Genomic DNA, 21909 nt, shown 5'->3' on the forward strand with positions numbered 1-21909 from the left:
AAGAAATGATGAGCAGGATGATTTCAGAGAGGGCTGGAGAGACTTATATGAACTGACACTAAGTGAAATGAGCAGAACCAGGAGATCATTATTTTGTGCAGCATGATATTTATGGAAATATGTCTAGAGGAATTGTACATGTTTAACATATATTGGATCATTTGCCAATGTGGGGAGGGGGTAGAGGGAAGGAAGGGAAAAATTAGAACAAAGAGTTTTTTAGGGATGAATGTTGAAAATTATCCATGTTATATTTTGAAAATAAAAAGCTTTAATTTAAAAAAAAAGTATTTCATTTGTGGAAGGGGTAGATTTGATCTACTGTCCTACACCATAAGAAGTAGATAATGAATGGAAGGATCAATGAGATATGTTTAAGCTTTATAACAACTTCCATTATCCACAAGTATTCTACTTCTGTCTTCCTTTGTCTGATCATAATCAGTTGTGGTTCTTCTTTCTTTGCTTTGCCATCCTAACCATGTTTTTCCTTCTCACCTGGATCTCAAATCCTTGTATTCCTCAGTTCTATCCCAGATCACTATCCCTTTACCAACTACACTCTCTTCTCTTTTTTCATCTTGACTCCATCTTGGTAAACCATTTCAACTCTCTACACCTTCTTTTGAGTACCTATCACCCATTTTGTCCAGTCAAGTCCTTGGATTACTCTTACCTTCAGCTGCCTATGATCCAACTCATTTTCTGCTAAATGACACTATAGAAAATTGTGAAACCAGCTGGCTGGGTTTACCAAAAATTGTGTTACATAATCTCAACTGGATCCTTACCACAGCAAGGCAATCTTTTTTATATCTCCCTAATCAATTTGTTATTCCACTTATCACAATGGCTTTTACAAACTCTTTTATCCATCCTTAAACCTTTCTTTCCTTTTTCTCCCTCTATCCTTTCAACTGAAAATGTTGCCTGATACTTCACTGAAATAATTAAAGCTATTTGTTGAGAACTTCCTTTGATCCCTTCCACATTTCACATTCATTCAGCTGCCTTCCACTATCTCTTCCTTTACCCCTGTCTCATATAAGGAAGCAGCCCTTCTTTCTAAGGGAAAGTCTTCTGCATACTCTAGTGATTCTATCCTACCTTCTCTAGAAAATTAAAACTTCTACTGTCCCAATTCTTTCACTAATCTTCAATGTCTCTCTGGTCTTGCCTTCAAGGAGCATTCAATCAAATGCAGGAAACAATTTGCAAACAATTATATTCAATAAAGACATATACTGGAGAACTTGGAGAACACAGGGAAGGTACCAACACAGGAAGAACCACAAATCTTTCTTGAAGAAGGTGGAATTTTTGCTTAGATTTGAAGGATGCCTGGAAAAAGAAACAAGAAGGGAGAGCATTCCAGTCACAGAAAAGATAGTAAAAATGAATGGAAGCAGGAGAATGATGTATCTTATATGAGGAACAACAAGGAGGTCAATTTTTGCTTTAAGGAGAAGCTTAGTTATAAAAAATACAGTAAATTATTAGTTTCTCAAATTCAATAGAGATTATTCTCTTTCTCTTCAATTCTGGACCAAAGTCATTGTTCATATTCAGTGCTTATCCATGAAAGGAATATCTAGGATTTATTCATTCCATTTTTCTTGTATCTCTAATTAAGCCAATTTTTTTTGAATGATTATAAATTTCATTTAGGAAGCTCTCATGTTTGGGGGGCTTGATGCAACCAGAATATTTTCAATTACCAGAAGAACCCTGGGAAGACATGTACACGGGCTAACTATTTGATTTAAACTCACTCTAGATATCCTTTTTGAAGGACAGTAGCAAATAGAGTTGGTAAGGATATATTTCCCAGTTTTATGTCTAAGTTCATACAAAAATTCACACTTTCATAATTAACAGCCTATGAGATTTATAGAAGTATTTCTAATTAACCAAAAGATCAGGATGATATTTGAAGAAATTCAGTATTAAGGCTTTTGTGCTTGTTTTATCCTTTCGATTTTCTTGAATTTTGTTTATCACCTATGAAGCACAAGATGATGTGTTTCATATGTAGTGGTAGGATCTTTTGATATATTTGCAAATGTACTTCTAGACGTTGTGATAAAGTTGTCCAAAATAGCAAATGCAGTAAGAAATTATATTCCTCACTGAGTTTATTACATAATATTTAGTGAATTAATCAGCTTTTTAGGACCTTAGTGTCTTCATTGTTATTATACATTATACTCCTAGATAGAGACCACAAATATATTTTGGCATATAACAAAGAAGTTTTGCTAAAAGAATCAGAATTAAATTAACCACACTAATCTTTTTTGTAAATTCAAAAGAAGATATCCACTGGCTTACTTATACCTAGAAATGTAGATTGGTGACAAATATTAAAATCAACAATATTATAAAACTAATAATATATAAACAAAGTTTTAAATCACTTTAATTCTCTCTCTTAAGTTGAATGCATTGGGTTATTTTTTTTTTTTTATCTTAACTGATTCTCATAGAACTGTGATGCATATCATGAGGTTACCTAGCCCAATTTGTCATTTTCTATCTATGTATACTATTTTTAAAAATGCCTATAAATCACTTTTTTTAAAAAGGAAATTTTTGATAGGGGAAGATGACACCAATATTTAACAATTTTTTTTTTTTGGCTGAGGCATTTGGGGTTAAGTGGCTTGCCCAGGATCACAAAGCTAGGAAGTATTAAGGTTCTGAGGCCATATTTGAACTCAGGTTCTCTTGACTTCAAGGTTGGTCCTCTATCTACTGCACCACCTAGCTAGTCCAATATTTAACAATTTTTACTATTATTGTATTTTACTATCCCTATCCTTGACTACTCATTTAAGTTATTCTTATTGCAGTTTGTTCATTTGCTCTAGCTCTATCTACCATGGAGATGATTATCTGTCTTATAATGTTATCTTTAATTAATTAATTTTATTTTTTTATAAACCTTTTTATTTCCAAAACATATACACAGATAATTTGGCAACATTGACCCTTGAAAAGCGTTGTGTTTCAGATTTTCTCCTCCTCCTTACCCCCTCTCCTATCTGGCAATCAATTCAATATGTGTTAAACATGTTAAAATATGTATTAAATCCAATATATATAAACATTTATACAATTCTCTTGCTGCACAAAAGAAATCAGATCAAAAAAAGAAGTGAGAAAAGAAAATGCAAGTCAACAACAACAAAAAGAATGAGAATGTTATGTTGGGATCCACAGTAAGTAACTACAGTCCTCTCTCTGAGTGTAAATGGCTCTCTTCATCACAAGATTATTGGAACTGGCATCAATTATCTCATTGTTGGAAAGAGTCACATTCATCAGAATTGATCTTTGTATAATATTGATGATGTCTCATATAATGATCTCCTGGTTCTGCTCATTTCATTTAGCATCAGTTCACAGTTCACAGAGAGAGAAAGTCTCTCCAGGACATTCTAAAATCATCCTCCTGATCATTTCTTATAGAACAATAATATTCCATAGCATTCATATGCCATAACTTATTCAGCCATTTTCCAACTAATGAGCATCCATTCAGTTTTTAGTTTCTTGCCACTATAAAAAAGGGCTGCCACAAACATTTTTGCACATGTGGGTCCCTTTTCTTCCTTTAAGATCTCTTTGGGATAATAGGGCCAATAAGAAACACTTCTGGGTCAAAGGATATGCACAGTTTGATAATTTTTTGAATATAGTTCCAAATGGCTCTCCAGAATGGCTGGATCCATTCACAACTCCACCAAATGTATTAGTGTCCCAGTTTTCCTACATTCCCTCCAACATTTGTCCTTGTGTTTTCCTGTCATCTTAGCCAATCTGAGAGGTGTGTAGTAGCATCTCAGAGTTGTCTTCATCTGCATTTCTCTGATCAATAATGATTTAGAACACTTTCTCATATGATTAGAAATAGTTTTAATTTCTTCATCTGAAAATTGTCTGTTTATATCCATTCATCAACTGAAGAATGGCTAGTATTCTTATAAATTTGAGTCAGTTCTCTAAATATTTTAGGAATAAGACCTTTATCAGAACCCTTAAATGTAAAAATGATTTTCCAATTTATTGCTTCCCTTCTGACCTTGTGTGCATTAGTTTTGTTTGTACAAAAACTTTTTAATTTAATATAATCAAAATTATTTATCTGGTGTTCAATTGTGAGTTCTAGTTCTTTGGACACAAATTCCTTCCTTCTCCACAGATCTGAGAGGTAAACTATCCTATGTTCCTCTGATTTGCTTATAATATCATTCTTGAGGTTTATATCATGAACCCATTTAGATTTTTCCTTGGTATGTGGTGTTAGGTGTGGGTTGAGCCCTAATTTCTTCCATACTAGTTTCCAATTTTCCCAGCAGTTTGTGTCTCCCAAAAGCTGGTGTCTTTGGGTTTGTCAAACACTGGATTGCTATATTTATTGCCTATTTTATTCTTTGATTCTAACTTATTCCATTGATTGACTAGTCTATTTCTTAGCCAGTATCAAATAGTTTTGAGGACTGCTGCTTTATAATATAGTTTTAAATCTAGCACAGTTAGGCCACCTTCATTAGCACTTTTTCATTAATTCCCTTTAAATTCTTGACCTTTTGTTCTTCCAGATGAATTTTGTTGTTATTTTTCTCTAGATCTGTAAAATAATTTCTTGGGAGTTTGATTGGTATGACACTAAATAAGTAGATTAATTTAGGTAGTATTGTCGTTTTTATTATATTCACGCGGCCTACCCACAAGCACTTGATATTTTTCCAAGTGATTAGGTCTGACTTTATTTGTGTGGAAAGGGTTTTGTAGTTATGTTTGTATAGTTCCTGACTTTCCCTTGGCAGATAGATTCCCAAGTGTTTTATACTATTGACAGTTATTTGACTGGCATTTCTTTCTGTATCTCTTGGTGCTAGACTTTGTTGCCAATACATAAAAATGAGGATGAATTATGAAGATTTATTTTATATCCTGCAACTTTGCTAAAGTTGTGAATTGTTTCTAGTAATTTTTAGATGATTCTCTAGAGTTCTCTAAATATACCATCATATCATCTGCAAAGAGTAATAATTTGGTTTTCTCATGACCTACTCTAATTCCTTTAATCTCTTTTTCTTCTCTTATTGCCAAAGCCAACACTTCTAATACAATATTGAATAGCATTGGTGATAGTGGGCAACCTTATTTCACTACTGGTTTTAGTTTGTCCCCATTACATATGATGCTTGTTGATGGTTTTAAATAAATATTGCTGATCATTTTAAGGAAAAGTCCATTTATTCCTATACACTCTAGTGTTTTTTAATAGGAATGGGTACTGGATTTTATCAATTTTTTTTTTCTGCATCTATTGAGATAATCATATGATTTTTATTAGTATGGTTATTGACATTGTTGATTATGCTGATAGTTTTCCTAATATTAAACCAACCCTGCATTTCTGGTATAAGTCCTAGTTGGTCACCATATATTATCCTGGGAATGACTTTCTTTAATTTCGTTGCTAATATTTTACTTTAATATTTTTGCATCAATATTCATTAGAGAAATTTGTCTATAATTTTCTTTTTCTGTTTTCACACTACTTGGTTTGGCTATTAGAACCATATCTGTGTCATAAAAGGAATTTGGTAGGACTCCTTCTTTCCATATTTTTTCAAATAGTTTATATAGTATTTAAACTAATTGTTCTTTGAATGTTTGGTAGAATTCACACGTAAATCCATCTGGCAGTGGGGATTTTTTCCTAGGGAGTTGATTAATAGCTTGTTCTATTTCTTTTTCTAAAATGGGACTATTTAAATAATTTATTTCCTCTTCTGTTAATGTGGGCAATCTATATTTTTTGTAGATATTCCTATATTTCACTTAGATTATCAAATTTATTGGCATATAGTTGGGCAAAATAACTCCTAATTATTGCTCTAATCTCTTCATTGGTGGAAAATTCTCCCTTTTCATTTTTGAGACTAATAATTTGATTTTCTTCTTTCCTTTTTATAATCAAATTAACTAAAGATTTATCTATTTTGTTCTTTTTTCATAAGAGCAACTTTTAGTTTTATTCATTAATTAAATTTTTCTTATTTTTCAATTTTATTAATCTCCCCTTTTATTTTCAGAATTTCAAATTTGGTATTTAATTCAGTTTTTAATTTGTTCTTTTTCTAGTTTTTTTAGTTGTAAGCCCAATTCATTGATTTTCTCTTTCTCTATTTTATGCAAGTAAACATCTAGAGATATAAAATTTCCCCTTATAACCACTTTGGCTGAATCCCACAAATTTTGGTATATTTTCTCATTATTGTCATTCTCTTGGATGAAATTATTGATTATATCTATGATTTGCTGTTTCATCCATTCATTCTTTGGAATTAGATTATTTAATTTCCAATTAACTTTTGGTCTATTTTCTCCTGGTCTTATTTTATATGTGATTTTTATTGCATCATGATTATAAAAAATGCATTTACTATTTCTGCCTTTCTGCATATGATTTTGAATTTTTTTATGCCGTAACATTTGGCCAATTTTTGTATAAGTTCCATGAACCACTGTGAAAAAGTAAGCTCCTTTCTATCTTCATTAAATTAACTTTTCTAACATTTTGTTTGTCTTTTAACTTTTTTCTTACTTATTTTGTGGTTCAATTTATCTAGTTCTGAGAGAGCAAGGTTGAAATACCCCACTAGTATAGTTTTCCTGATTATTTCTTCCATCTCTCTTAACTTCTCCTCCAGGAATTTGGATGCTATACCACTTGGTATATATATAAAATGATATTGCTTCATTATCAGTGGTACCCTTTAGTAAAATATAGTTTCTTTCCTTATCTCTTTTAATTAGATCTACCTTTGCTTTTGCTTGATCTGAAGTCAGGATTGCTACCCCTGCTTCTTTTTTTTGTTTGTTTACTTTACCTGAAACATAATATATTCTGCTCTGGCTCTTTACCTTCACTCTGTGTGTATCACTATGCTTTAAATATGTTGACCTCACTAAGTTATAACTAAAATTCCATCTTCTACAAGAAACTTTAATCATCACCTTTTAATTTTATTTCTTTCTCTTTTGTTCCCTATTTATTCTATATAAAATATAGGATATATCTTAATATCCTATTGTTTGAATATATTTGTTTGCTTGTTGTCCCCCCTATTGAATTATGAACTTCTTGCCTCCTTTCATTTTCTTAGCATTATAATGCTTGACATATAGTAGGCACTTTGTTATTGTTGTTATTGAGTTGTTTTTCAATCATGTTCAACATTATTTGAGGTTTTCTTAACAAAGATACTGAAGTGGTTTGCCTTTGCCTTCTTCAGATCATTGTACAAATGAAGAAACTGGAGCAAAAGGGGTTAATTGCCCTGTCCATGGTCTCACTGCTAGTAAGTGTTTGAAGTTAGATTTGAACTCAAGAAGATAACTCTTCCTGACTCCAGATCCAGCATTCTATCCATTGTGCCTCCTAGGTTCTTAAAGAATGCTTGGTATCTGACAATGGTTCATCCTGGTAGAAAAGTGAGTTAAGGACTGTGCCATAGCAAATTCTATTAAGCTGAAAAGACTTATAGTACAAATGATAAATCATATGTCTGTTATCTGGAGACCAGTCTAGTCATGTTTATAGAGTATTATCATCTGAGTAGCAAAATCACTATATTTGAGTATCCAAACATACATACATACATATATATATATATATATATATATATATATATATATATATATATATATATATATACACGCATATACACAAACATATAATCTACATTTGTATATATATATATATATATAAACATACACACACATATATATATATACATATTCAATAAGAGCATTTAATACTATCTAATAGGGAAGAGAGGATCTGTACTATGTAGCAATCAAACCAGTGAAATCAAGGAATCTTAAAGTATTATTGAAGGGACATTAAATTGTTCCTTAGGCTTCTCTTTTTCATGCTAAATAACATTAATTCTTCTTTTCAATTAATTTTTAATTTTCCAAATCTTTAATAATCAGGTCTCAATCTTCTATAAATGACTAATTCCAATTTTTTATAAAGACCACTAGTCCTGGAGGGATCTTAGTTATATTTCATTTCATTCACAGACTTCCCAAACTGGCTGTGCTGATTCCATTCTTTTATTCTACTCCGTACTACCTATCCTGCTCTCTAGCTTTTCTTTATATGGCAACTTCTTCCATCATAATATAAGATTCTTAAAGGTAGGGACAATCTTGCTTCCTTGTATTTGTATCCCCATCACTTAGCATAGAACCTGGCAAAGAGTACAGTAAATAGAGCTCTGGCCTTGAGTTAGAAGATTTGAGTTCCAATCCAGCTTCAGAAGCATTCTACCTGTGTGACCTTAGGCAAGTCATTTAAATTTTGCCATAAGAGAAGGAAATGGCAAATCATTCAAATATCTTTGCCAAGAAAAAACCCATGCACAGATGTCCACAGCATCATGAAGAGTGAGCTATGACTGAACATCAATATCTAATAATTTACTGTTAATATATAGGATACATACCCCAAAGGCTTCTTCATATTTCCTTAATTATAATTTTGCTCCTTGTTTTTGTTTATCATTCATTCTCAAAGAGGACCAGTGACATGCAAATAAATTGGATTTAAGTGAGGGAGGGCTGTACAAGGTCACTGTGGCCCTTTAGAACCATCTGAGTCCAGTGGCAAGATATAGATCAAGACAACTGGAAAGATTCATTATGTTTTAGTGGAGTGACAGAGGAAATGAGAGGATACGAGAGAGGACAAAATAGAGGATCCTTCCATGTATACATATATTCATTGGTGTTGGTTTTGCCTGCACTGATGTGGATTTCAACTCCTTCTTGTCTTCACATTTTGCATAATTGTTTTGATCTTTTTTTTTTTTTTCTTTTTTTGTGAATTCCTTCTAAGACATTCTATTTGTCAAGCCTTCCTCTGGTTTTTCTAAGAAGTTCCATTTGGCATTGAATTGTCCAAATATTTACTCTTGTTCTTATTATGTGATCAGCACTTTTTTTTTTCTTTCTGGTTACGTGCATCATCATCATGTAATAAAGTCATGTATAGACTAGTTTTCTGATTATGTCTATATAAGAAGCTAGTCACATGGATCAGTATTTGATGATTTCTTTGTCACCATTTATTAGTGTAAAATTACTTTATTTGCTAATTTCCTTTCTTGTATAATTATTCTTTCTCTCCCTCCTCTTGTTTTTAAATTGTGCTACCTCTGATCCTGATTTCTTCTATATGGAAGAAAACCAACAAAGAAAAGAGATGTTTCTTGAGATCCAGAGGAATGTTTTGTGGGTAAAATCTTTCCCTGTCTCAGTGGAAGCATCATGTCATCTAAGGCAAACAACAGTACAAATTGGATTAAGGAATACATATGTGTGTTGGGGGGAAGGGATTACTCTGGATATGTTCATATTCTTAACACTATTTTTTTCTCACTTGGCTCTAATTTCAATGGAAGATTTGTGGGACAGTGGATATGGATGAGGTGGTGGTTGCACTCTGGATATTCTGTATTTTTAACATATGTTTTTCTGTTGGCTATATCTGCTATGGAAAATTTATAGGATGATGGATATGGATGAGGTACTGGTAGTGACAGTAGTGGTATGGAGTCCATTCAAGATATGGAAAATAAATGCATGATTGAAGGAGAGGGCATAATGAAAGTAAGGACAGGCAGTAGTCTAGTTTTGCTAGGTAATAAAGTATATAAAAAGGAGAAGTGTACTATGGGACCGGGGAGAAAAATGATCAGAACCTCCTGACAGAAATGTGATAGAAAAAATCTGCAGAATGAGACACATCCGAGGAAGAGGCTAACTGTGGGAATTTGCATTGTATATACATAATTCATTGCAATGAGTTTTTGTTTGTTTGTTTTCCAGGAGGGGGCTGGGATGAAATAAAAATAAATGCTTGCTAATTGAAAAAAATGTAAGGCAGGTGGAGCTAGATTGTGGAGGTTCTCAAATGCCATGCTAAGGAACTTATATTTTATGTATAGGTAATGGTATATGTAGGGGAATAAAGGTTTTTTCTTAAACCTTAATTAAATCTATGCATTAGGAGGATTATTTTGAAATTAGTATTAAAAACTTCAGATAAAGGAGAATAATGAAGGCAAGGAGACAGAAGAATATTCCAATACTTTTAGTAAACAAAAATAAAAGATTAAATTAGCACAATGTCATTGGAAATAAAATAGAGAACAGAGTCAAGAGATTCACACATAGATGCAAAAGCACTGGCAATTAATTAGATAGGAGAAGAGAATGAAGAAAAAGATGATTGAGTCTCGGAGGAAAATCATCAATAAAAGTTGGAAAATTAAAAATAAGGATGGGTTTTGCTAGGAAGATGATGAGTTCAGTTTTGGGAATATATGAAGTCAGCCAGGGAAGTAACCATGGCAGCTGCACATTTGGATCCGGAGCTCAAGAGAAAGGTCCAGCTAGAGATGAGTTTTTTGGAATCATCCACAGAAATGATATTTAAAGGAATGGGTGAGATTGCCAAGAAAGAAAATATGGGGGAGAGGGAAAGGAAAAGAGCCCCTCTTTGGTCTCTTCTGATTGACTGGCTCTTCCCAGAATCTCCAACATAAAGGAAAATGTCTATACCATCCATGCTCTTGTCTTCAAGCTCTATTTCTGACTTCAATTTTTTTCTGTCATTGCCCCCATTAAATTTTGTTTTTTCTCTCTCTCTCCCACCATTTTAAGCTTCCTTTTATATATTGTATTCCCTTATTAGAATGTAAGCCCCTTGAGAATAGAGGATGTCTTTCTTTCTGCTAGTAGTTTTATTCCCAGCTAAGGCTTAGCACAGTCCCTAGCACATAGGAAGGACTTAATAAATGCTAGTTGATTTGACTTGACTTTCAGATATGGAAAGAACTTTCAGCCATCTAGTTTAATCTTCTCATTTTACAGTCTTGGAAACTAAGGCTCAGAGTATGTTTTGCTTAAGGTCAAATAGGCAGCAAGTAAGAAACAAAACTAGATCTTGAACCCATTATTCTAATTCCAAATCCAACAGTCATTCCACTGTACCACACAGATCCTCAATTTCACAAATGGTGACATTTGAGAGAAAAATTTTCTGGAAGAGATAGGGAGGAAAGCCAGAATGCATAGGGCTTGGGAATGAGTGGGTAGAGGTGAGACAATAACAATCCTTCCTCTTCTTGAGTATATCTACATGCAACATTAAATAAGTCTAAAGAAAGGGAGAGACTGAAGATTGTGTGTGTGTGTGTGTGTGTGTGTGTGTGTGTGTGTGTGTGTGTGTGTGTACAGGATCTGGTTGATGTTTGGAGAACAGTACTGAAGGAGAAAGTAGGAAATGGGATCTTAGATTTTGTATCTGACCTTCTCTGTAAACTGAGACTTAAAGAAGTGGTTTGCCTGTGATCCCACAGGTATGTTTGGAGCTCTAAGGGCATGATTCTTAGTGGAGCAAAGATATTGATAACAGACTGTGAAGTGACAAATGGACAGAGGAAGTACTAGCTATGTTTTCTCAGGTTAACTCTTGAGTTATTGCATATTCTTTTGGTGCAATTATTCTTAGGAAAAATTGGAAAGGAAAAAAGGATAGATTAGCATCTATCCTTAGCAGGTCTTAAGTGGGGATATAAGAGAATTCCCATAGTTGGCTCTCCTCAGTTTTCACAATCAAATAAGTGTTGTCATTGCTGAAAGAGAAGGTAATCATATTTCCAGCCCTTTTCCCCTGAAGAGGCCACACAATTATATGTGTGGATTAATAACATATGTATATACACATTTATTTGCATATATATATGTATATAGATATATATACTTACATACACACATATATATATTCAATTATTTAATTTTCCTTAAACTTTTTGGAATCCAACCATTAAGGGAATAATGTTCTCTGGGGAAATGCATTCATAGTTCCAACTTGGGGTGCAAGAAACAAAACTCCTTTTATCTCAGCAGTGGCAACAGACTTCTTCCTCCAAGTCACTCATGATGGATTTGCCACCTGAGACAGGAACTGGTGCACACTGAGATGTGAATGGAACTCTAAGATATGAAATTAGATAGAAATGGTAGGATTGCTGGCTCAAAGTAAGAAGCTGAAGAGATAGAGCTTTCTGACAATAAATGCTTCTTGTTCTAGGACTGACCTCTTTTTTTCTTCCATGAATTTCACAGATTGGTCTACCTTTTAATGGACAAATTGTTATTCTACTCCATTTCTATCTAGTTTTTCAGAGAAATTTTTTATCCTAGCCTCTATTTCTATTATTCCAATTCTATCTTTAAACCTGTGAAGGACAGTTATATAAAGGAGCTAATGGAATCCTAGGTTGGAAATGAGATTCATATATATTTCAGAGGAAAACCAGTCTCAGGACATCTTACCCATTTCATCAAAGGACCCAGGTGACAGAGTAAGAGTGACAGTTTTATTGTATAAAGATGATATGACTTTTAGGAGTGGCATTAGATGTGAGGAGATAGGTTTATGGTTGAAGGGAAGAACAGGATACAATTAGTACTAGATCCAGGATGGAAATGTTGGTTACAATGGTGGGGAGAAAGAGAATGAATTGCAGGTGTATGCAAGTGGAACTGATTATTAAAATTTTAGTGTGAGCATTTAACCTCAGAAATGCAATGTGACAAATCAAGACTTGATTTATTATTTTTGATTGTCTAGACTTAAGAAAATTTTAATAATGCAGATTAAACATAAATTTTTTTCCTGCTTATATTTATTTTCCCCTTTCTCCCCTCTCCTCCCAACCTCAGGAGACAATTGTTAAATATTTACCACCACATCCTCACTAGTGGTCTTAGCCTTGATCCAATTACTCCTTTCTTCTTTTCTCATCATTCTGAGTGCTTTACTATCTCATCCTTATCCAAGACTGGTTTAGAGTTAGTGTATGTATGTATGTATGTGTGAGTGTATATATACCTATATACATATATATGTACACATACATAAACACATATATACACAATTATATGTGTGGATTAATAACATATATACATACACATACTTGTGTATATACACACACATATATTTATATCAGTATATTTATATTTTGTAAAGGCATAAATGTATGTGGAAAGCCAATATCACATCAGTCCTAGATAGCCCTATAAGAAAAGAACTGAAATCTCAAGGGTTAGCAATATGGTAGAAATAGCCACATAACTTGTCTATATATGTATGGGAGTTAGATAGCTGCTGATATGTACAGTGGGTTTATGAAAGTCTAGGAGATGTCACTATGGTGTACATATTTTTTTTCTTTTTTATCTTGCATTTATCACCAATGAATTCAGTTTTTTTTTAACTGTTTCTCTAATTTGTGAAGGTTACTTTGAAATACTGATATTTGCTAAGGCTCATTCAATTTTAGAGCAAACACACACACACACACACACACTCACATACAGATTTGAGAACTTCTGCTAGTAAATTCTCGTTTTCATGGATGAAGACACAGGCTCAGCATTAAAGTGACATCAATTCAACAAACATTTATTTAATGGCTACTAGGTACAAGACACTGTGCTAGGATTTGGGCATACAGAGACAGAAAACAAAACAGTCCTTGCCCTCAAGGAGCTTACATTCTAAAAGACTTAACAAGACCACACAGCTAGGTATGTCATTTGCTGGGAGAACTGGCACCAGAATGCAGTTCTGAACTAGAACTCCTAGTCCTAGAGTATTTTCGTTGTTGTTGTTGTTTTTTTTCTGCTATACTGTAAGCAAACCTATTCAACTCATGTTTTTTTCATAGAATCAATGAATATCTTGCCTAGCCCATCACCCACATCAATGCTAACGATATTAAATAATATTAGAACTAAGAATGACCCTTCTGGGGACCACTAGCTTGGTCTCTCTCAAGTTGCCTCTGAGTTATAATACTCTTTGGTGCAATCATTCTCTTCCTAAAGGTAGCGATCCAACCCAAACTGGTCTCCCTACTTGATTGATGAGCCCATCACCTGGGTCAAAATCAAAGTCTTATTAAAATTGATATAATAATCTGACTGAACTGGTTCTTTCCTGATCTATGTGAGTTACTGCGTGGTACTCAGATCTCCAAAGGATTTTCAAATTGATTTTTAAATGAATAGTTACAGTATCTTAACCAGTATCTGGATTAACTCCTTCATTCTCAATCTAGAGTTGTTCTTTTTGATCTTTCTTAAAGGTGAACACTATATGACCCTTCTCTGTCCTCGATAAGTTCTTAAAAAATGACAAGTCAAGATTATCCTTCTTCCCAGAATGGTTTCAAGAACCACTCTGACAGTGGCTTGAGGTCAAATCAATCAATGCAGATTGGATTAGTTGATCATTTTGACCTACAACTATCAATCATGGGACAGTTATCATAACCATAGAGAGTGTAGACAATGTCTGAGTGATCCAGAGATGCTATTAGCCAATTTCCCAAATGCCTTAATATACATATGACCCATTCCTGGTAATCTTTTTTTTTTTTTTTTTTTTTTTTTTTTTTTTTTTAAATGTCCTCTTACAATCTTCAAGGATTTTTCTCTCTCTTATTTAATTGTACCCTTTTATTAAGCAGTGGCAGCCACAATGGTTTTATGATTTGTAGATACCCTGGTCACATGATTTTAATTAAAGTAAAAAAGGGACAAGAATAAAAATCTAAAGGTCTTTGTTTTCCACAAATCATTGCTAAATATTTCTTCTTAAAAGAGCAATAAAATTTTCATTAGTGCTTCCATTTGACTTTGACAAGTTTTTTTTTTTTTTGTTTGTTTTTTTCTGAAATTGCACCTATTTTTTTGGAACTGGTTTTCCTAATTTACTTTGGGGGGACACTTTTTATTTTTTATAAATTTAATATTGTGGCAATTTTGAAGACATCTAAAAAAAGAATGTTTTTGAAATTTCTCATTAGAATTAAAATATGAAAAGCATGCAATATTTTCAAATGTTAATATTTATTCATTTATCTAAAAAGAGCAAGAGTAAAGTGGTTTTATATCACAACTCAGAAATCCTACAGAAAGCAGGTCCTCAAAGACTTCATTTCATAAATAATGCATTTTATTTTATTGCATATGGCTATTAAGGAGAGCATCCATGATCAATACAGACTAAATACAATGCACTATTCTAGTTCCATTAATTCTTGTCTCCAGCAGCATCACATTTATCCTTATATACAGCGTGTACATTGGAAGACAGAGCAAGATAAGTTAAGTCTCTTGTCATATCACAATAGCAAGAAATATATTTAACATCTTGATATCCAGAAACAATACGTACCCAAAAAGAAAACACTGTTTAATAACTGTTAAAGTTTATATAGCAAAAAATAGTTTAAATTTAAGGTAAGTCAGGCAAAATGTACAAAGACCCAATATACATTGTGAAGTTTTAGCAAACATAACATTTATACATTTTGGTTCCATTCTGTAAACTAAATTAAAATGTAAATATTGCATATGCCTTTTTGTGAAATGTACAGGATAGAGGAAAATTTAGTACACTGTTAACTTTTTTTTTTTTTTTTTTGCTTTTTGTTTTTTTTTTGTGGGGTTTTTTTTTTTGTGTGTGTTTTTTTAAGTTGTGGTGTGAATATGAACCATTTTCTATAGTGGCATGACTTTACTGTAAGTACAGAGGACTACTTCAAAATATAAGTCAACACACTATTGTGTTCAGCAGGTTCCACATTCAGTGCTATTTTAGTTGGGGGATTATGTAGTAAATATCAGCCATCATCTTATTTCTGAAACTAAATAAAAATTTTAGAACATTTTACATCCTTTTAATAAAGCATATTATACACTGAAATTGACCTTCAAACTAGAATTGTATGGACTATGCAGTGCTGCACTGTGAAATCCCAGAAAATTAAAACCTTAAAAATGTTCAGGGGGATTACTTTACATTCATCTTTGTCTTGTAATACAATCCTCTGTTCTAAAAGTTCAGCATGGAAGCAGGAAGACTTTTTGCATTGCCATTAAATGGATTTATAAGACATTTACTTTTTAGGTCTTCCTCAAATAAATCTCATTTGATTAATGCATACTTTTATAGTGATGTAATAACATTTATATATATATATTTTTTTTTCCCATAGCATGAAACTTTTCAAACGTCTCACATCTACACTGAATTAGTGTAATACATACATGACTACCAGAAGGCAGACATTAGGGATATACCCATGGAGAAAAAAGCATGTGAACTCTCCAATCAAATTTCTCAAAGGAGCAGCAACATGACATAAGATTCTGCTGGTCTGGGTCAGCAGTTCTGTGTGACATCTGGGATATTTGCCTCAACACTGGTATTTTCAGAACACTGAAAACATAAAACATGGGTAATCTTGTCAAGATTTTTAGACAAGTGACAAGTACTGCAATTTTTTCTTCTTTGTCTCTTAACTTCTGTGACTGGAATGCCTCATTTTTCTTTTTGTACAAAGCAGCCCTATTGGCTGGCATGATAGCCTTATATTAAAGATAAAATTTTTATCTGCCAAACACCCATGACCACCTTGCATTGCTAGCATGCCTATGTGGATTTTTTGGTTATAAGAAATGCAAGCTCAACATTAGGGGGTAGCAGAGAAATTTGAGCTTGTAAATAGAATAAAAGGCTTTTGCAATTTGAAGTACCTACATTAAACATCTACATAGAGAGGATTAAACAAGTTTGTCAAAGGTAAAAAGAGATACTCATCCCCTCCCCAAATCCCTTCCCACCCTCCCCTTCCCCACCCCTCACTTCAACCCCCATAGAGTTTTATGATATTTAACTTAGGTTGCTTTAGTTACATTATAACTATTCTGCATCCATCTTCGAAGTCCAACATGAAATTTTCATTTATTGAGACTGTTTAGTTCCATACTGGGCTCTGTCTCTAAATAAACCCTACAGCTAGTGAACTGAAATCCAGCAAGCTGCTATATACTTGAAGAAGTTCAATAAGGCTGATGACCATTCTCCAGAAACATTCAGCATAGAGATATAAAGGAGGTCCTGCCATACCCCAACAATACAAATCCGGATTTACTTTGAACTGAGGTAGGACTGTGGTAGTTTTGAGAATATACCAGTAAATACCAGATTTTACTGCTTTTGTGGGTGTTAACAGAATCTCCTAGCATGCTAAAGGATAAATAGTTTGTCTTTATAAGGGTGGGGAGGGGAGAGAAAAGAAAAGAGGAAGAAGGGGAGAAGGAAGTGAAGGCATTGGCCACCACTTCAGGTGGTCAGCTAAAAAGGTCCAGATTTCTATAGAATAGTTTCTTCAATTAACTTTCTCTCACAGCAGCATGATGATAGATGCCAAAAAACAGGAAACAAGTGAGGCAGGTCGTTTTCCTTTCTTTGATGATTCCTTGTCTTAATGTAGTCCATTATCATCTCAAAAGTTAAGTAACTGCCCAGATCAAAAAAGAAAAGTAAACCATAAGCAGCTTCAGATTAAGAAATGATAAATGCTGAGCAGTTTCTGTTGTTAATGTTATACTCCGGTGTATGAGGTCACGGTGATTTAGCCAGATTTTTCACTCTGAAAAGAAAAGTAAATAAATAAAAGTGAATAATGATCACTCTACACACACACACACATACACACACACACACACAAAAGGCAGATTTTTAATAGTTCCACAGAAAAATCATGTCAAAAAGCATTTATTAAGTGCCTATTATGTCTGATATGGTGCTTATTCTCAAGGTGTTCACAATCTAATGAACATGAGAATGAAGGAATTCAAGAAACAAATGACAAAAATACCTTTCCTATATTGTTATTAGATTCTATGAAACTCATTTTCATGGGATTATCAACTGTGCGGGGCAAATTTTTTGAAAAATTATAAAATTTTATGAAAATTAATAACATTTAATAAAAAAGTTTATAAAAGCAAACTCAGTGGGGATGAAGGAATAACTGATGGGCCAAGTTTGCAATGGACTTCGGATATGTTGCCTCATTGGCTTCTTTTAACAATACTGAGATATAGGTACAAAAATTTATTATCTTCATTGTATTGGTAACTGTGACCAAAATTATATTAAGTGACTTCTTAGTGGCTATACAGTTAGCCAAATCTGAGAGACTAGTGCTTCTCATTCCAAGCTCAGTACTTTTTATCTTAAATATTATACTACCTTCACTCATAAAGAACACTGGAAAGAAGTGCAATTAAAAAAAAAAAAATCAGTAATACATATCAATGGTAGTAACCTTCATTTGCATATTATGTCTTTATATGTCTTCACATATACTTTATTTCTTGTTCTCATTCATATCCATATAATTAAGACTTAATTCTTTCCACTATGTTTTCTCCCCTCCATACTTGCTTCAATCTTAATTCTTTAATGTCTTTTTTCCCCTCAAGGCCTCAACAAAATTTTGACTTTATATGTTTCTTTTTTATATTAAATTAGATACGTAACTAAAGCTTCTTACTGACATTATTTCATGCATATCACACTTTTTCTGTTACTTTTTAGTCACATTTTAATAATTTTAAAATTCTCATGAAACATCTTCTCTGGATTACAAAAATTATACTATGGATCCACTGTTTATTTCAAAATAAAACACAAGAAGATTCTTGGATCACACTCAAGCAAATGCCAAATTCCTAATGGACTATGTATAGGTCACAAAGTTATCATAGCCCTAAAAGTATTTCCAGTCTGATAAGATAGACCCCAAAGAACTAACCCCAAATTCCCATGCCAAAAGAGGCTAGAAAAAGTTTGGAGTTCAGAGGAAAGGTAGGAAAAACGAGACTTTGGTTTCACAGTTCTACGCTTACATTTAGGGTGACTCCTTAGGCTCACAACAGTGTTCTCTGTCTATTTTCTACTAAAATCAAATTGAATGTTTACATTGTGCCAGGAAATGATGCAGAAAGACCCAAAAATAAAGTTTCTGTCCTCAAGGGACTTATCATCTAATTGGAAAGTGTGAAGCCTTGATTCTGTCTTCTTTGTTTGGGGAGAGAGGAAGGAATTGTCAATGATTATCACTTATTGTTCAAAGTATTATTTTTTTCCTACTATGAAATGTAATCTTTGAAAATTTATTCTTTGGCAGAATGGGACTCCTTCCTGAGAAGGAGTCCTTAATGAAAACATCATGAAGTTGATAGAAGTGGTTGAAAGAGACAAATTACTTCCCTAAATGAAGGACTAATCTTCTACTTCAACTATGCCAAAAACTTCAAGATTAGACTCAAGATTAGAAATTTGTAAGAAGAACTTCATGGGAAGTCCATCTATGTTCATTAATTCCAAAGAGGAAAAAATTTCAATAGCTGGGAACTCTTCCTGAAGGCACTGATCTGTCCATAAAAGAATCTCTGACAGCCACATTTTACTTTGTTTTGAAATGTAATATCATCAATGTTTTATTGTACTTTTATTTATTTTGTTAAATATTTCCCAATTACATTTAAATTTGGTTCAAGTCACATTCGGAGAGTTTTGAGAAACATTTGACACCTTTGGCTAAGACAAACTGCAGCCTATCTCTTCCTAAAAGCCTGAACAGCAAGAATTAGCTTTTAACAACCTAATGATTTTGTAACTTTTGTAGGGAAAACAAAAAGATATGTTATGTGACCTGGTTGGAAGGGGGGCAACAAAAAAAAAGTAAGATAAATTAATGAGAATTTCAGAGGGGAAGAGAAAGGAGACTAATGACTGGACTAGGAGACCCTATATAAATGTCTCAAAATTGAAATGATAATAAAAGATTTAAATAGCAGCTCAAGGTAACAATGGAAAAATGTTACAAGACAGTATATGATTAATCACCAAAATTGTACTGACAACAATTAGAGGATAGAGAGATTACTTGAAGCTAAAGGAGATAAGGGAAATTTTATAAAGAGAACAGGCAAGACTGGGATAGGAAAGAAAGTTAAGATTGTTCCAAGTTAAAGGAGTGGTATGAAGAATTCAAGCAACTACTTTCAAGGGATAATAGGAAAATTAACTGGCCTCAAAGAGAAAATTGGTGAACGAGAATAATGGAAGATAGAGTTATTGCTATTGTTGTTGTTCAGTTGTCTTCATTTGTGTCCAACTCTTTGTAACCCTATTTGGGATTTTCTTGACAAATATACTGGAATGGTTTGCCACTTCTATTTCCAGTTCATTTTACAGAAAAGGAACAGAGGCAAACAGGATTAAGTGCCTGCTCAAGATCACACAGCTAATGAGTGTCTTTGATTAAATTTTAAATTAGGAAGATGGGTCTTCCTGACTCCAGACTGGTATTCTAGCTACTGTGCCACCCAGCTACTCAATGGGAAATAGATAGGGATGACAAATGGTGACTACTAGATCATGTTGGCAGGTATTTTACTAAAGAAACAAATTAATTATTTTTGATGTGTCCTTTTATGGATTTTTTTTTAATTGATTTTGATAATCTTAGAAACAGAGCTCAGAGGCACACTGGCATAGTAGATTGAGTCAGACTTGAAGTGAGGAAGACTTGGATTCAAGTTCGACTTCTTCCATTAGGGACATGACCCTTGATTTTGGTGTCTGCCCTAAGCAATTCTATACATTCTTAAATTGTAGGCTAAAAGGAGTTTCAAACATTGATGACACAATGGAGAGTTTAGGGGAAAAGAGAAAAGAAGCAGTCTGATAGCAGACTGTGGAAGATCTTGACTAAAGTGTCAAACTAAGGAGTTTGGAATTTATTTTGTTGGCAAATGGGCACCATTGAAGATTTTTGTGAAAATGAGTGATATGGTTAAAAACAGTATTAAAGGAAGATTAATTGATTAATGTGTGTAGGACAGAATGGGATGTAGAGAAACTAGATATAAAGGAGATTAATCATGTTTGTCTCAGGCTCCTCATCTGTAAAATGAGTCGTAGAAGGAAATGACAAACAACTCTCATTATCTTTGCCAAGAAAATCCCAAATGGGATCATGAAGAGCTCAGATATAACTGAAAAAGATAGACATTTGGGAAAAAAAAAAGCAAAAAACCTTTTATTTAGTAAAACAAGACTCCAAAGTAGAAATGTGACTTTTTTTTTCTTGAATAATAAAAAACAAAGTGACAAAAAATACCTGACTCTGCTGTAGCTTCAGAGATAGAGTTTAAATCTATTCAATCTCATGTTCTTTAGAAATCTATCTTACTACCAGTCAGTGGGTCCTGCCCTCTTCAAACGATACTGGTTTATTATGGCTTGATACCAAAACAAGTTTTAGCAAACCGTATTTATAATGGCACTACTGATACAAGTAGACAGCTTGAAAATGCTTAGTGGTACTCACAAAACATCAACAGAAGTAGCCATCAGAAATAATACTTCTTAACAGAGAGAGATAAAGGATAGAAATTGAAAGGCTGGAGATAGATTTTATCTCTGATAAAGATAACTCCTTGTTTCCTGAGATCTAACATGAGGATTTGGGAAGATTGGAAGTTTATTTATTAAATCAATATGCCCCTCCATTCAAAATCTCTGTGATTTTGGTTATTCCCCAACACCTGGAAAGCAGCCCTTCCATCCTGGATCTTTGTTACTTATTTGAAATCTTTCCTTGATCAAGGCCAAATTAGGTGTCTTTCACAAATCTTGTGAGATTCCTTTAGCTGGAAATAATCTCTTAATTTTTTATCTTCTTTGCATTTTCTCTATTCTCATTTACTATTTTGGAACTTGTCAACTCTTAATTGAGATTGAGCATTGTAAAGGGCTAAAAAAAAAAAAAAAAATCTTTGTATTCTCTATTCTTTACTGCCAATACAGTATTGTTGATATAGAAGATGCTCTAGTTCATAAATGTATGATCAATTGAAATCTTTGGGCTCATTTCAATT

General features: G+C 33.2%; 1 protein-coding gene across 1 annotated transcript in view; it reads right to left on the reverse strand.

The window, feature by feature from the left end:
* Positions 1 to 17467: 17467 nt before the first annotated feature.
* The window catches only part of IRS2 (insulin receptor substrate 2), a 35048-nt gene continuing 30606 nt past the window's right edge, over positions 17468 to 21909 (reverse strand). The window contains 1 exon segment of the mRNA XM_074299525.1: positions 17468 to 17603. Within this exon segment, the coding sequence (XP_074155626.1) occupies positions 17599 to 17603 (5 nt within the window). The 3' untranslated portion in view covers positions 17468 to 17598.

The sequence above is a fragment of the Sminthopsis crassicaudata genome, chromosome 3 (genome assembly GCF_048593235.1).
Source record: "Sminthopsis crassicaudata isolate SCR6 chromosome 3, ASM4859323v1, whole genome shotgun sequence".
Classification (NCBI taxonomy): domain Eukaryota; kingdom Metazoa; phylum Chordata; class Mammalia; order Dasyuromorphia; family Dasyuridae; genus Sminthopsis; species Sminthopsis crassicaudata.